This window comes from Rhinolophus hipposideros (assembly GCF_964194185.1).
Source record: "Rhinolophus hipposideros genome assembly, chromosome: 23".
In the NCBI taxonomy this organism is placed as follows: domain Eukaryota; kingdom Metazoa; phylum Chordata; class Mammalia; order Chiroptera; family Rhinolophidae; genus Rhinolophus; species Rhinolophus hipposideros.
In genome coordinates this window covers 31,335,297-31,353,364 of record NC_138069.1, presented here as the reverse complement: position 1 = coordinate 31,353,364, position 18,068 = coordinate 31,335,297, and the positions used below count along the sequence as shown (strand labels likewise).

At 37.0% G+C, this 18,068-nt stretch overlaps 1 protein-coding gene across 4 annotated transcripts in view; it reads left to right on the top strand.

Moving 5' to 3' along the window:
- The window catches only part of GABRB2 (gamma-aminobutyric acid type A receptor subunit beta2), a 206,624-nt gene that overhangs the window by 51,892 nt on the left and 136,664 nt on the right, over positions 1 to 18,068 (top strand). For all 4 annotated transcript variants that reach the window (XM_081036103.1, XM_081036106.1, XM_081036105.1 and 1 more), the window contains one exon: positions 14,553 to 14,773. In XM_081036103.1, coding sequence (XP_080892229.1) covers positions 14,553 to 14,773 — 221 coding nt within the window. The remainder of the gene's footprint in view (positions 1 to 14,552; positions 14,774 to 18,068) is intronic.

Sequence of the window (18,068 nt, the reverse complement as noted above, 5' to 3'; positions counted from 1 at the left end):
TGGACTATAGTCACAGGATAGGAAGCATTTTCCTTACCTTGAAGATCTTTTCCAAAACCTTTCTCTTCAGTTCCGAAAGCCAAAAATTCACTTGAATTTTTCCTTTTCAAAAATTCAAGTTCAATAGTTTTCAACCTCATAGCCATGTATTTGCAACTTAACATGCATGCATTTTTCACTAGAGCAATCGGTAGGAATGTGGATAAAGGGAAATACAGTGAACCCTCTCCCCCATCTCTCTTACTATCTGCCTTTGTCCACTTTTTATAATTTCATATCACTTTGGGGGAAAATGCTAAAGGTCGCTATAATAACTTAATGTAGGAAAGCAACAAATATTTTCTATAATGAGATAAAACCACCACATCTTGAATTCATTTTTCAGCTTGTCTCTCAGAAGAGGAGCATGGGGTAAAGGACAAATAAATAGTTTTCACCAGCAAAACTGGAGGAAGAACCTTTGCACAATCACCAAGGCAGACCTAAAAAAAAAAAAAAAAATCAGTTCCTTGGCTTTTAGATAGCATGAGGACAAGCTGTGGAATGAAGTACTTGTATTATAGTAATCTTCTTGAATTTTGTTTGCTTAGTGACTACCCAATCTTGTTGCTGAATTGAAGATCTAATTTCTTATTTCTTTTTGGTAAATTTGGTGAAGATTCCCCATTGGCTGTAATTCAAAACACATAAGAAAGCTAGTGTCACACAAGCTATGTTCAGCGATGTCGAAAGTTATTTGTAAGAGGCAGTTCATCACAGTGACTTCTCTAGCATTTGGAGCACAGTAGATTGCCAGTGCTGAGATGATGGCTCTCTGAAATGAATATTTATTCTCTCCAGCTGCACAGGGGACTTAGAAAAATAGGACTGCATAGGAGGAAAAAGTGTATATTTTTTTTCAGAGTGGCATAAGGAAAGCCACCAAGTTGATATATAAATTTATGCATTACACAGCTGACTTAACATGCCACAAACTAATGTACTTAAAATTGAGCCACCATTCTGCTGGCCTAACTGGTCCTGTGCTCAGGCTGAGACATTATATGTCTGCGTGAGCCAGGCTGCAGCATATCCTAGATGAATCAGAATCTCTTAGCTTGATGTGTCTAAGGAAATTAAAATGCAATCTATCGTTGTTGACAAAGTGCCTCCATGTGTGCCCTTTCCAGGAATTTAGATTCAGTGGGCAATATATTTAGTTCTGGACTTCATTCACTTTCAGTGGATGAAATTTACAGACCTAACTCTGAGAACACTGAGGGCCAGGATGGTGGCTTATTAATTTTATGATGACTCTTTCCAAGTAGGTGGTCTGGCACAGGGTGGTCAATTCATAAATATGTTCTCATTTGTAGCCAAAGAGGAAGACTTTCCCCTTCCCTGTTCAATGCAAATCCTACCTTATTTTAAAACTTTAGTGTGGTCCCATTTTTCTTTTATTATTTTAACCCTAAGTAGGTGTTCTATATATTAGGCATGGTTTACTTAAATGGCCAGTGACTGAGACAAAACACAAACAGTCCTAAGAGGGAATATATTATTTCAATAATTACAGTGACCAGGGATTATACTGGTTTTAGGCATGCCTGGGTCTGGGTGCTCACAGTATCATCAGGAATTGGCCTTTCTCCATTCCTTGGCTGTACTTTTCCTTTATTCCAGGCAAGTGCTTTCCAAATGGTGACCTCCAAAGTTCCAGGCCACAAAGAAAAATAGCTTGTTTTTCCAGATTTCTACAACAGAAGTCATGGGATTGAGTGTCACTGATTTAGCTGGAGTCACGTGACCATCTCTAAACCAGGAGGATGAAACAATCTAGCCAGGGGTATCTCACATGAACATCTCAAGAGTGGGAGGTCAATACCATCTAAATGGCATGGACACAGTGTGGGAAAGAGAGGTTTATGTTACTAGAACCAGAAATCGAAAAAATGGAATCGGGGCAGGCAGAAGCCAGAAATGGCGATCGTCCTCTCTTCTAAATGGTAGCATTGTGCATTCATCTCTGAATCTTCACATGTAAAGGCCGTGGAAACAGTCCTGAGTTTGCATCCTTCTCTGTCACTTGTTGTAACTGTGGTCCTTGAATAAGTAACTAAATTCTCAATTTCCTAATTTTGAAAAAAAAAATGAGGATATCGTCACACTTTGAAGCTACTGTGAAGATTATAAGCAATTTATGTCAAAGAGTGTGTTTTGCACACATTAGGCCCTTGTTACTGGGCAGTGGTGACAGTAGGAGTGGCAGTAGTTATTCCTCACCCAACTGCAGTCACCGTGAGCTATCTACGTGAAGTCCTCATCTGATACTTTTATCTTCTCCACATCATGGATATCTATAATGATTCTCTGACAAGTGTGTTTGTTTGTTTGTTTGTTTTGTTTTTTTCCCAATTTCTACACTATACTCCTGCCTGACAGGGTATTCCTTTTATTTTCATAGCAGACGTCTGCATTTTGATACCTATAATTTTCAGATAATTACGTCTCTGTTAAGTCAGATTTTGCTGCTTAAACTTCTTGTTTTTAGCCCAGAGTTATATATATACATGCTCTCTTTTCCCTCCAGGTAATAATAGCTTTATTATATGAGCAAGTGAACCTGCATGAACATGGCTCCCTTTTCTTCAGATATCTTCCAACTATCTCTTAACCATTCCTCAGGTTGCACAGTTTTGGGCTATAGTGTCCTTTTGTTGTTACATTCAGGAGTGCTTTATCCATCTATCCATGTGCTCACCAAATATTTTTGAATTACTACTCTGTGGTAGTGATTGGTGGCACTAAGGACACACTACTGAGTACAGGGACCAGAATGGGATTCCGTGCAGGTAGACTTGGGGTTTGCAGTGGAGGAGAAGAATCAGTCATTAGAAGAGGCTTCATACAGGAAATGAGCAGTGTGTACTTTAGGACTTAAAGAGTAAATAGGAGTTGCTCAAATGAAGAGGAGCTGGCTAAGTAGGAGGGAAAGGAAAGAGTAATATAGCAGAAGAAACAGCTTGAGCAAAGGTCTAGCTGTTGGGTACCCAGAAAATGAAGGAAATTAACTAAGTTCAGTGCTCTGACGAATAACCTCTGAGCTTGGACATTTCTGGAGATGAGGCTAGAAAAATATGTAGATCCTTATATGCCACACTAAGAAGTTTGAACTCTATATATATTGAGGCCTGTAGATCACCATTGAAAGAATTAGAAACAGGGTAATGGCATGTTGAGAAGCTGCCTCTGGCAAAATGTGGAAAATATGTTAGTGGGAACAAGCGTGGAGTTAGAGACACAGTACTGGTGAGACACAATGGTGGCCTAAATACAGTTGGGAGCTGTGACACAGAAATAAGTGAATGCATTTTTCAAGCTGCACTTACACAAAGTAAACTTTTTGCTATGAAATGTGGATGTTCTTTTCGATACTTAGTTTTACACACAGCCTAACATTTCTATAAAATGAACAATTAAAAACAATGAGCATCAATTTTGGTTCCCTTTGGGTGGATATGATGTGGGAGAAGGAATTCATGAACCAGGAGCTGGTTCCTTTGGAGGTCCTTCTCTCCAGGTAGATTCCTTTGTTCTCCATGACTGCCTCATCTCTGCTTCTCCACTGAACTGTAAAGGTGGGCCATTACTCAGGGGAGAAATGTCTAGTCACAGTTAGCCACATGACAGGTAACCTAGAACATATAAGAGAAGGAGGATTTACTAAGAGTTCCTGAAAGAGAAGACATGAACATAAGTTGATGATTTCTTTTTAATTAAAGAATAATTAACAGATAATATTATATCAGCTTTGGGCGTACAATGTAGTGATTTGTCATTTATATAACTTATGAAGTGCTCACACTGACAAATCTAGTACCCATCTGACACCATACATAGTTATTACAATATCATTGGCTATATTCCCTATGCTGCACCTTATATCCCATGATTATATAATATATGACTTCTTTTAAACTCAAGAGAGGATGATAAGTACAGGTGATGTCTTCAGGAAGTGAATATATATTAGTCTCTAGACAATATTTTGAGTCGATGTTTTAAATACAGAAATAATAATGGTTATAAAGACAGCATCCATGTAAAACATTGTAAATTGAATCGGATAAGATGGGCATAGTGGTAACCAAGTGGGCATGGAGGAGGCATAAATGAAATGAAGCTATGTTTTTGTAAAATCATTCCTTTTGTCTTTGAGCCGTGGTTTAGGACAAATTTCTCAAACCATACATCAGTTAGATTTTTAAAGATGGCATCTGTTTTTGTATACCGATGAGTGAAAGTCATAAGGAAGTATGTTTCTTATAATTGCCATAATCCAACAGTGCGATGCCAGCCTTGCCAGGTAGAGATTTCAGTTATTGGACATATCCAAGCAGAATTTGGGTTACCATCTGTCAGGGACTTTGGAGCAAGGATTCTTTCGTTCAAGAATAACTTTGGAATAAGAAAATAAAATCATAAAAACCCTACCACTTCTAACACCTTACTGTATTTTCATCCAGTTTGTTTTTTTTTTTAGTCTAAATCAAATGTGTGTGTGTGTGCATGTGTGTGAGATGCAGTTTTATGCTACATTCTAAACTACCAATCGTTTCTACCTTTCTGTTTCAATATGTTTGCTCCTATAGCATACCGTATGAATTTTCCCACAAGTTGTCCTTAATAGTGGGCTTTTCTGAAGCAGATTTTTGACTCTAGAATTACAGCATGCATCTGAAAATTATTCATCTTGAATTTATTTTAACCCCCATCAATCCCTTTTTTAAATAATACTGATTCCATAAAAAGATGAAGACAATAGCCTTGTAGAATATTTGACCATTTTGTTTTTGTTTTCTTGATTGTATCTTACCTTTTCTTTTTAATACTTGAATTCTTCCATCCCTTCTTTCAGAATTATTTTTGAGACAGAACCATGTGTTAGGGCCTCTGTTCATCCCTGGGAATACAGCAGTAAGCATGGTAGAGAATCCTTGTCTTGGTATAGCATGCAGGCTAAGAAAGGAATAAAAATCAAGAGATCCTCCCTAAATAACCCAGAAGCATCACCTGCACATGGGAAAGACTGGGAGCGATGTGTCCTGCAATGTGTGACCATTTCTCAGTGTGTTTTCAGAACTCTAATTCTATTAGTTCCTATTCATTACATGGCCAATGAGTTTGAGAAATTCTGGACTAAACAAAGTTAATAAGTTTTTACTGTAGGGCTTCTCAGAGCTGTTAACAAACTAATGTACCTGGTAAATCTCTTAAGAAAACATAGATGTATGTAATATTTTCCTAACACATTTGATCATGGCACAATTTTCTTGAGAAACATTTTAGTGGAGCTGTTGTTGTGTGGAGCTCATTTTGGCTAGGCTGATAATATATGTGAAAATTCCTAGCACACACAAGTAGGAAATACTCTATCAAAATCTAGAAATTATGAAGACAAACAGAATAGTTGCTGTCTGCTTTTCAGAACCCTTCAAAAGTGGCAGTTAAGCATGGAACAAACTACCCAACTCAAAATAAATAATCTGAAATTTTTATGTTAGATGGGGCTGATTTCATCAATGGACTTGTATGCCAAAGGAGTATCTTTGAATATTTATCCTGTACAGGGCTCTAAATTAGGTGTTTTAAAGGAAGTGATATGATCATGCTCATGCCTCTGGGGTACCACCTTTTTAAGACTGGGATTGTGGGTTCAGCACTACATGGGAGAAAGTTACTTGCTCTAGCTAGGTTTGGCCATGGCCCAAAGATCAACTAATATAGAGAAAATCAGCTTCAGAATTACCGTTTTGCCCTGTAAGATCGGATCTTATGTTAATTTTTGCTCCAAAAGACGCATTAGGGCTTATGTTCAGAGGATGTCATCCCGAAAATTCATGCTGGGGCTTATTTTCCAGTTAGGTCTTATTTTCAGGGAAACATGGTAACGTGCATTAAAGATACTCCTTTCTGCCGTGAAACTGCCTCTGAGACACTTTTGAGAAAATCATTAAAGTGAGAAGGAATGAGGTTGGACTTTGAAAACTGTCACGGTAACCATCTTGCTTCAGAGCTATCTGTCTTTCCATCAGAAACCAACTCTACTATAGGGAACCAAAAGGTGACATGCCAGACTTTACTGGATAGATGTAGCAGAGTAGTTTGGGCAGGTCTCCTTTCGTAGCATATGGTTTTATTTTCTAAATCTCTGAAACCAAGGCACAAACACATTGTGAAAGACATCTTTCTGATGCCACCTTCCCACCCACATCCTTGAGATGTGTTTTAATGTTGAGTGAGTGGGTTTGAAAGCAGCTAAGCTTACCATTCATGAGGAACCTGTGAATGGGGAGGGAGCCTGGGATGGCAGGACCCCACACCATGTGGTCTGCCTCCGCCCAGCCTGTAGGTGGCCGAATAGTCATGGGAAGAATTACAGGTTTCCGGGTTTCACGTTCCTCTTTTGTAAATTAAGAGATCTGGACTCCAAACTAAGATCCCCCAACTCTAAGAATTGGAGGATTTAGGGTTTCAGGGCCTTTGGCTGCCTTCTGGGACATTTTACCCTAGAGCCTCGGAAAGAAGAATGGCTGAATCATTCTAGTTTCAGACTGAATATGGTATTAAGTATAGAAAGCACATGGACAATTCTGCGTTCAGAGTGCATGGAGTCAGAATGCACATAAACTTTTTGTAAGACTTACTATGTTTTTTTAATTATTATTAAAGTTCTTTTAATGGATTAAAGCTAATCACAGCGAATACCAGATTTGGGGATGGAATGATGTCTCTCCCTCTCTCTCTCTCTCTCTCTCTCTCTCTCTCTCTCTCTCTCTCCCCATACACACACACACACACACACACACACACACACATACTGTGGTCTGCACGTGATACATTGTGCTGGCTTGCATTTGATGGCCTCAAAAATAATTAAGAGAGAGTGGGTGTGGGTGTGTTGGGGTACGTGGGGGAGAGGATGAGGACAATCGTCCCAGGATTGGCTTTATAAAAAATACGAAAATTTGAAGTTGTGTGTGTAGGCATGTGTATGCTGACATAGGATAATATCTTCAATTTTTATGACTGAGAACACTTCATTGAAAGAAATTACCTAAAGGCATGGTCCAATGTATTCATAGTTACTCTGAATAGTGATATTTTGAGCTATTTAAATTTTTTTCATCATATCTTTGCATAGTGTTCAAATTGTCTATCATCAGTTTTATGAAAAACCAATCAGCACAATTTTTAGAGGCTACTGAGAGGCATGCCTATCCATCATGGAGGGCCAGGACTGGAGTGGATGTGAGGGCACCTGATTCAAGAACTATTATCAAGTGCTGACTCTGCACTTGCAGAAGTCAGCTATGTGATGGGTGGCCATACACAGGAGGGGGATGACACTTCAACCCCAGAAATCCTAGCCTGTGGTACAGTCAGTGAGAATATCTGATGAAGACAGCAGCAGTGGTAAAGCCCTGTGCCCAAAGCCACTTTTATCTCAACATTTTTTAAAAACTCTGCTTTGCCTCCAAAGTGATCATGTGCATTTCTCTTCATCTCAGCACATCAGGTATTCTCTTGGATGCATTGACTAAGCATATTCTCTTTGCTGCAGCCCGAGTCTTCAACTTGACCTTCTTCTCCGCTTCTACAAGCTTGTCAAAAGTATGAAAGCGGTGATACGTATTTATTTTAAAATGTTCTTTCTTTTTAATACTGTCACATCTCATCAGAGGCTGCTGCTTCAGAGAGAATAAGCCTATCCCATGCTGAGCAGAACAAAAATAAGTATCTAAAATGTTGGAAAGAATCTACATAGTACTTCCTGTCTCTCTGTCAGTTTCCTTATACTTTTCTTATAAAATCACTGCTTAGAATTAACAGAAAAAACAAGGTAGTCAAATAGAGAGGACAATCTCTACCCACTTTAAGTATACAAAATAAGGTACAACAGATTTATTTTAAAGCACATATACTCTGATGTGGTATGCATTGTAATCCGCCATGACAAATGCTCATATAAATCACATGGGATTTGCCCGTTCCCTTCTCTCCAATATCACTTCCAAAGTTATTCTTTTGTAGCCAGCAGATTAATGAACCATTGTAGGAAACTCTACAGGGGATCCGAAAACACAAATATCATCTTCAAAATAATTCATTTTGGTGTACTTAAGAATAATGTGCACCACTGGCCAGTGTACTGTAGGAAGAAAATGGGTTTTTAAAACTTAACAGCACAAATTTCAAAGATCACTTTCAAGACACCACCAGATGTATCAGACCCAGTGAAAAATAGCAATCTGCATCAGTGATCACTCAATGAATTCGTTTGGTTTGAAAATAGAATGGTGATCTATATGTAACCTCTGTTAGTCAATGTCAGTTTTTAAAAATAACTTAATGGCGTCACGTCAGTGAGCCATAAATGCAATGCCATTTTCCTTGAAGGACATAGATAGATAGATAGATAGATAGATAGATAGATAGATAGATAGATAGATATAGATATAGATATAGATATAGATATAGATATAGATATAGATATAGATATATAGATTTATTTCCTTGGGTGAATTAATTTACTAATAGGAGCTATTATTTTCTTTTACAGAGCATAACATCTCAGGGAGGTTTGGTGGGATGCCCAAGATCTCACAGCAGCTAATACATTGTAAATCCAGTACATAACTTATAGGGCTGTTGTGAAGAATAATGAGACAATGCATATAAAAAGTGATAGCCTCAAGTCGATGTGAGGTAATAAAATAAGGGACAGACTAATTAGATAAAAAAAAAAAATTACCCGAAAGCAATTTAACATAAACTTACAGAGTAATAAAGCACAAAATGGTTGGGAACAAATCATACATACAAAGTGTATTTTTAATGTTGATGATTTCAGGGTGAATTGAGCCCCTGCTTTATTAAGATAAGGGACAGAGATAACCAGTTATACCGGCTTGATTTTTTTAGCCATCCATAGAATTAGTCCTATTATCACTGAGAAGTTGTCAGTAATGAAATCCAATATGAACTAAACAAAATAGTTGGAAAACTCATTGCTCTGACCATGTACATTTTAGTTTCACATACAAGAAAATAATCACTTTTGAACTTGGATTTCCCTCATAGGTGATCTTAGGTGCAGCTCTCGTGTTCTGAATGTGTCTGTAGCAATTAGTCAGAGCTGCTACCATGTGTTTCTTCTAAAATGCTGCAATTGAACATCTGGTATGATGGCTTCTATTAAGGGGAGCTGAATCTTACCCCACTGCATTCTAGCGTAGGAAGTTGAGAATGTGGAAATATTACCATGACATGTAATTGAAGCAGCAATTTGTGGACTCGATGTGGAAGACAGGGTACATTTTAAAGAGCGAGGAATGTGGAAAGGGCTTTGTGGGAATAGTTGCATTTCTCTCTGAGTTCTTTTTGCTTTGGACAGATAAATTGTGTCCTTGAGAAATCCTCATCCACAGCCCTGGGGACTTTGCTGGTAGAATTAGAGAACTTAAGAACAACGGAAAGAACGCCAGTAGCTCTTGAGGGTGTCTGAAATATGTAGAAAAGGGATAGAATGAAAAGTTACTTTGGAAAGCCAGTGGGTGGGGAGAGCAAATTTATCGATAATTCAAGAATAATGATTAGTAAAGGGGATCTCCTTCTGGTGTTTAGGAGGAAAAATAGGAATGCAGTTTTACTTTTCAATGATGACTTAAATGTAAACGTCTCTGGAAAAGCAAAAAAATGGTTGACCACTTAAAGCTCTCACTTATTGTATGTTTCCAGATAAAACACCTTGATCAGTACACAGGAGATGTGTGCTATGTTGACAATAAACTGAAAGGCTGAGGGTTTCTCATTTATTTGTGACTATATTTCTTTTTCCTTCATGCTGAGCTCTAAAATATGTAGAAAGTAAAGGCATATTTGTAATGTTACAAGTTATTTGTATAATTTAACTCAGTAAGGAAAATTTGTTTAGTAGTTACAGAAATCATTTTTATAAAACCAAAAGTATAGAGAGATTAACAAGAGAATTGAAAATCACTTGTCACCTCATCACATAGAGATACCACTGTGAATATTTATATTTTAGACATGTTTTTCCATTGTATAGATACATATTTCCAAAATGGGATATTGTGCAGTATTCTTTTTAAAAGATTATATGTAACAATGTAAAATATTAATAGTGTGTTGAGAACATCTATTCATATCAACACATATTTTTCAATGATATTTTAATTCTTGCATATATTCTATTATATATTTGTACTATATTTTATTTACTCAATTTCATGCTGATGGTCTTTACTTGGATTGCATTTCAGTTATTAACTTTCCGTAATGACTAATGATGCTGTCCATCATTTTATGTGCTTTCTTGCCATTTGCATATCTTCGTTGGTTTAGTGTCTGTTCATACGTTTTGCCTATTTTTTGTGGGATTATTTGTTGAGTTTTGAAAGTTCTTTTTTTTCATGTTACATCATTTATTGAGCTCACTTATAAAAATTAATTTCACGAAATCATTTGTCTCTGGATACCTGGCACATAATGTTCACAATACTGCTACTGAGCCCAAAAGAAAATATACAAAATAAATTTAAAAGTTATTTGTGTAAAGCAAAAAAGAAATAGTTCTCTGATTTATTATTTATTCATTAAAAATATTCAGGGCATCAATTTTATTTCTTTTCTTATTTTTTTAAATTTATTGGGATCTTGGGATTATTATGCTAACCGAACTAAGTCACACAGAAAAAGTCGAGAACCATATGATTGCACTGATTTGTGGCATGTAAAACTGAAAACAACAAAGGAACAAAACAAACAAATAAAGAAACTAAAACTCATAGACACAGACAACAATTTAGTGGTTACCAGAGGGTTAGAGGGGAGAGAGAGTGGTAGATGAGAGTAAATGGGATCAAATATATGGTGATGGAAGGAGAACTGACTCTGGGTGGTGAGCACACAATGTGATATATAGATGATGTATTATAGAGATGTATACTTGAAACCTATGTAACTTTACTAACCGTTGTCACCCAATAAACTTTAAAAAAATTTATCGGGGTGACAATGGTTAGTAAAATTACATAGGTTTCATCCCAGTCTGTGGTTTGTCTTTTCAGTCTCGCATTAGTGTCTTTCATGGAACAAATGTTTTAAATTTTGTTGAGGCCCAAATTTTCAATATTTTGTTTTATTGCTTTTTCTTTTGGGGTTGTACCTAAGAAATTTTTACCTCACCTAAGGTCACAGAGGATTCCCTTTATGTTTTCTTCTCACAGTTTTATAGTTTTACATTGTACATCTAAATATGCGACACATTTTCAGTTAATTTTTATGTAAGGTGTAAATACGTGTTGAGGTTCTCATTCATTCATTCATTCATTCATTCACGTGTTGATTTTCCAGTTAATCCAGACTATTTGTTAAAAAGATTATACTTTCTCCAGTCTATTGCTTTCGTACCTCTGTTGGAAATCATTGAACATATTTGTGTGTGTTTATTATTCTATTTTATTGATCTCTATTTCTGTCAATACTGAACTACCATCCTGTCTTACTGTAGCTTAAAATGTCTTGAAATCAGTGTAGCTTAAAATGTGCAAAAGTGTACAAAAAATGTAGCTTAAAAATGTCTTGAAATCAGGTAGTGAGTCCTCCAACTTTGTTCTTTCCTTTTAAAATTGTTTTGATATTCTCGTTCCTTTGCTTTTCATATAGATTTTAGAATCAGCTTATGCTTATCTATAAAAATTCCTGCTTGGATATTGATTGGGATGGAAATTTATTTACAGACCAATTTGGGGAGAATTCACATCTTAACAATACTCACTTTTTAAGCCAGAACATGGTGTATCTCCCCATTGGTTTATGGTTTTGACTGTGTGTGTGTGTGTGTGTGTGTGCATGTGTTTGTGTATGTGTGTGTGTGCATGCGTGTGTGTGTGTGTGTGTGTGTGTGTGTAAGGATATATATGAGAGAAAAAATAAAACACTCATAATTGGAATGGTCTTTCTTCATCTTTTTATTTCCTCCCCATTTGCTTACTGTGTTTTACTTTGTATATTCCTTAAGTGCTTTTTTGTTTGTTTTGTTTTGTTTTTTTTAATTCTTTCCTGGATCTCGAGTTGTAATTTGTAAGGAGATGGGCTTACTCCATATTGTTTGGCATTGAAAGTCCATTGGCTTTAGTTGTGGTCGTCAAAATCCTTCTTGCTTGATTATGCCATAGACTGTGGAGCAGAGGTGATTTCTTTGTGATTTTTTTTTCCAGTTTGAATAAACCAATGAGAGACCTATTCCCTAAGGTAGGTAGGGTCGTTAAATGTGAACGATATGCTTTCTGTATGAAAGTCCAAAGAGTTTATCTTGGGTGGATGGAGGCCTAGGAAAGAGGGTGGAGCACTGAACCGCTCATTTTAAACCCCGTAACATTTATTTAGATTCAGGAGTTTCTTCCATTCTTGACAGTTTCATAATGTGTCTCTTAAAAATAAATGAAATGAAAATTGATATGACAGCTAGCAGAATTACCAGGGCCTGTCTGGGAGCATTTCTTAGCAGTCATTTCTGTGCTGACAAATAACGGAGTTAGCATATGACACAGGAACTCTCAATATTACCATTTATGTAGCCCAAAAGAGAATACAATTTCCTGTGTCCAAACACATCTCCACTGACTAACTCCAGCATCATCCGTACTGTATTCTCTCCCCTAAATCTTTAGAAGGCTTATTATCAAAGAAGCTTAAGTTGCTATTTCTTCTAGTAAAGATAATAAATTTTCCACATGATCTCCAAGAAGTGGAAATGACTAAATGTGTTCTCTCAAGCACAGTATAAATTGCTTGTTTTATTTATGTCCTAATTTTTAGGCTATTTGTAACATAGACACATGCAAAAAATGCATGTGGTCCTTTTTCAGTTCTAGGTATATAATTCGTAAGTCTAAAAGGTTCCTTTTACTATAAGTCTAGATGCCCTTCTGGAGATCCTCAGACTGGTCCTTTACTAAAGCAGTGTTCCTCTACAGCCCAGAGCGCTGACTAAAGTGACTCACTAAAGTAAATTTTACCTACAAATATTTCATATACAGTACCTTGAGGATATGCATACCTTTTATTAGAATAGAAGCGTGATTCCACATCGTTCATTCAGAAGTCAGTGTAGGGCTGATCAAAATTTGTTTATTTATGAAACCAGAGGGTGGGAAATACACACACACACACACACACACACACATATATTTATTTATTTATTTATTTATTTATTTATTTATTTATTTTTGCAGGTGAGGGATTATACTTTCCCTATGAAAACCATTCAGTGTTTTCTTATCAGATATCTTACAAGTCATATTTTAAAATCACATAAGCAAATTAGGATATGTAAATCTCAACAAGGGTTAGAAAAACTCAGGGACTTCATAGAGATTGAAATGTGTATTTTATCCACAAACGTGCAGATATGTGCAAAAATCCAGTAGGCACACCTTGTTGGACATTCATTCTCTATTTGTACCCTACAACTGCACTAGACTCTCAGGTTGCAGAGATGACTAATACATGATACTGTTGTGTGTGCTTTTTTAAGCCCTCAAGTAGGGCATTGTGAATTTATTTTAAAATAGAATGGTAATTATCCTTTCAAATGAATATTTGGTCCTTCATTCAGTCATCCAAAGAAGGTTGAGAGAGCAGTTACGTTGGACCCAAAGGCCTCTAATGGATAAAACATGTCACAATATATATGTAAATTATTCATAATATATAGCTTTTTGTAGTTTACAAATTGCATTTGAGTTATACATTTAATAGCCATAATAATCTGGTTAGATCAGGTATGCATTAAAAGCCCCATTTATAGTTAGTAGAACTGAAGAGAAAAGAAATTGTATAAATTTATACCCTGGACCCCACAAAGAAATGTGGGCACTGAGACTCCAGGGACAGTCAATGCTCCCGTTACAACAACTCACTGTTCCTCAAAGCAAAGAACCTCACCTGCTGATTCATAATCCTGGGATTAAATTTCTCACGAAATACCAGTTGAGATAATATTGTTTCGATAGCTGGGAAGCTGCCTACGTTTCAGTGTGAATGTTGCCTCTTCTGGGAAACCCACCTTGATTAGACCAGTTAGGATTCTCATTGACAAACTCTTACAATTATTATTATAATAAATAAACTGCTTTTCACAATTGTACTTATGGCCCATGTAAAACAATCTTGTGCACCCCTCTTTGGGAAAGACAAATGAAGTATAAAGTAATTATGTTTACCACTTTCTTCCTGGGTAATATATAATAAATTTCACGAGGAAATGCTCTCTTCACTTCTGTGTGTACAGTTCCTACCATGGTGCCTGGCACATAGTACGTGCTCAGTAAGAATGGGTTTAGAAATGAATATTTATCTACATGTGCATAATGTTTATAGTATATGGTTGTAGATTTTCTTTACTTGTGAATACTGAAGTGTTTGCCTATCTCCCAAGTCTGTTTGGGTACAAAATAACCCTTTTTTTTCCCTCACTTTCACAGGATTATACCTTGACAATGTATTTCCAACAAGCCTGGAGAGATAAGCGGCTGTCCTATAATGTAATACCTTTAAACCTAACTCTGGACAATAGAGTAGCCGACCAGCTCTGGGTGCCTGATACCTACTTTCTGAACGATAAGAAGTCATTTGTGCATGGGGTGACCGTCAAAAACCGCATGATCCGCCTGCATCCAGACGGGACTGTCCTTTATGGCCTCAGGTCTGTAGCATCATTTCAAAACTGAACTTTATTCCTGAACAAAACCGTCACTGCTTTTTATTGCAGGGGCACATTTTGTGCTGTTTTTCCCACTCCTCCTTCAGGTCTGCTGATACGCGGTTAAACCTCCTATCCAGGGAACATCTGACAGCTTAGAGAAGCATGCTTACAGAGGGACGTAGCCCCAGTTAAGGCTAACTTTTTCTGAATCATCTTCCAACATCAGCTGCTGAACCAAAAGCTGCTTTCTTTCAGGAGCAGAGATAAACGATAACAAAATAGCTGAAACATAAGGTTTCCCTAAAATAGAAAAAAAAAAGAAAACAACAATATTAAGAATGCCTAATACTTATCTGAATGTGGCAGATGCTCTTAATCTTCATGAATGAGGTCTGGTCCTCTGACAACAGGAAGGCTTTCTGTGCCCTCTCACCCTCCAAAGAGCAGTCAGATGTGCAAATAAAGTCATGATCTCATATTTATTAATAATGAATTTATACTTTTAAACGTACCTTCATGTCAGAAAAGCATGGTGATGCTCTGCGGTTTCAATGAGGAGACTGTTTCTTCTTGTAAAGTTTATTTTGTATTAGAAGCAATAGATGGTTTTCTCGGGGAGGGAAAATGAAGAAAAGAATATCTTACTCTGAAAACATTGCAATGTAAAGAATTCCTCTGCATTACAGGGGAAGAAATTCCAAATTCTGAAATGTTCAAGTGCCTCCGATCTATTCTGTTTTACATTGATATGTACTTTATCGTAATAGTATTATTCAGTGAACATTTGTTAGGGGTCCCACATTGAGCTAAATGCTTTTGTACATTAATATCATTGATCCTTGCAACAGCCTCCTAAGTTAGAAACTGTTACGATATTTATTTTCAAATGAAGAAAATGAGGCTGAAGCAACTTGCCTAAGATGGCTAGGAAAGTGAGCTTTGAAGATAGGATTTGAACGCTGTTCCAAGTTCAGAACCAGAGCTCTTAACCAATACAGTGGGATGACTCTCACTCCCACATCTTTCTTATCTGGAGGACTATCTCATTTGCATTATTTGCTATATTCAGCATGCCTGACTGGTGCATTGCCCTAGATCCCTATAAGCCAGCATAAAAGTTTGTTTATCATATTTGTATCAAAAATAGTATTTGACTGTCGAGGGAGGGAGGTTGGAGAGAGGCCCTGAAGAACAGTAGGCCCCAGTCATCTATGGAAAATGCATCTTTAGGTCTCAGGTTCACACCTGTCCCAGTTTACTAAGAGATGGCTTATGCTACGAGGAATTCTGGGTACAGGTAAGATCCTTGTAAAGAATGTGCTAGTGGCAGCGTTTATCCGTCTGAATTGAAAAGCAAATTGTGAAGGCCTAGACATACAAAGTTGGGACAGGGAGAGCTTTAATATCAAGGCACCGACCCAGGAATTGGGTAGAACAGGGTCTCTGAGCTGAATGTCATGAATGAGGGAATGAATGAATGAGTTCAAGGTAAAAGCAAAACGCTTTAACTTCCCTCCTGTTGAGATTCACAGAGATTGGCTGAAGAAGATGGTGGGAGGGAGGAGGTCATTGAGAGGATCTGAGTAAGCTCCTTTGTAGAGTTTTTTTCGGTGAAATTTTCAGGTATTAAAACAGAATAAAGATACAGAAAATAGTATGCAAAATATTAATGCTTGTTGAATTTCGTGGTGAATATGTAGGTGTTCTTTGTGTTATTCCTTCAACTTGTCTGTATGTTTGAAAATTTTCATGATAAAATTTGGAAAAGAAAAAATGTCGTATTTCAGAGCCCTAGGAATCTCTGAAAATATCCCTGAAGATTTAAGTCTGCAGCCAAGGAATATTTTTGATCTCTTGGAAGTAGAGAATCATCTATGCGTGACATCTGCTTTGACTAGCTGTGTGTGAAAACGAGGCCATCTCCTCTCAGAGGATGTATGGCTCAGTGGGTGGGATCCCTGACCATAGAAAATCAGAGTAGGCCATAACCCAGGGAGGAGCGTGATCACAGCTCTTCCGTTAAAACCGTGCTAAACTTGTGAAGCCATCTTCCTGTAAAGGAGGGCTGTGCCCATTGCTTCTCACTGTCTCCAGCAGGAGCTGTGAGTCTAGTAATGCTGCTATATTGTGTTTGGATAGTAAGAATTTCAAGGATAGTGCCCAGCTACTCCACAGGCTTACATTAAGGTAGGTACAGCGACCTTGGAGAGTCCAGAAAATGAGATTTAGAAATATGGAATGTATTTTAAACATTATTATTATATGGTAGGTTTTAAGTTTTTATTCTGATTATATTTTTGTTTCCCCATCACCAAAACACTAATTGGCAGCTTGCTCCCAGTTATCCCATTGCTTTTCAGGTTGACAATCATTTTAGAGACACTGGAAACAATTCTAATACTGTGCAGAGAGAGAAATGGACATCACTGGGCAATTAAACCAACTTTCTTAACAAAATAGACTGATAATGGAACTTGGGTTTTACTTTGGACTCTTGTCACTGATTTCTTGTTAAAACTTGAGTTTCTTCTCCAGGTTTTAATTTCCTCATATATAAAAGAGAGCCTGAATTAGATAATACCAATATTTTTTTTAAACCCAATCATCCTCTGAATTTATGATCCATGAATCTAAAATTTATCAGCTAACATCAGACTTGAAATTAAAATTATATATTTCAAGTAGCACAGTATATGGTGGGTAGTAAGTGTTCGATGTTATTTATTGTTTAATAAATAAATGAATGCCGGGGATAGTTGATAAATAGAAGAATAGGACAGGAAAAGCTTTAAATATTAAGTCAGTAGTTTTATATTATAGAATTTTATCCCAGTTATTTTTTCATGATTCTGTGAAATAAGACACCAGGTTCCCTGTCTAGAATGAAAAGAGTGGGAGTGAACAGATGAAGAGAATGGGAAAGGTCTAGGCCAGGCATAGCTAGAGTAAATAAGGGAACGACTAAAGCACACATAAAGGATGTTTAAACAGTGTTGAGGACACAAACTTAGTGAACCAGTTAGCTCCAGCATTGCATTTGGCAGCATGAGATCAAAAGCAAGGAAATGAGAAGCCTGGCTTGAGACCCAGGTGGTCATGGCAGCTTTTAAAACTGTCCTGTAGCCCTAGCCCAGTGCCTCATTTGTAGCATGTGCTCAGTCGTTTTCACTTAAAACTAAACCTTTCCTTTTATTCTTACCACGTCTCATCACTCGTCTGTTTTCTCAACTGATTTAAAGAGCTACCGAATACAGAAATAATTTTTAAAAGTGATGAATAATGCTTTTTTACAAGC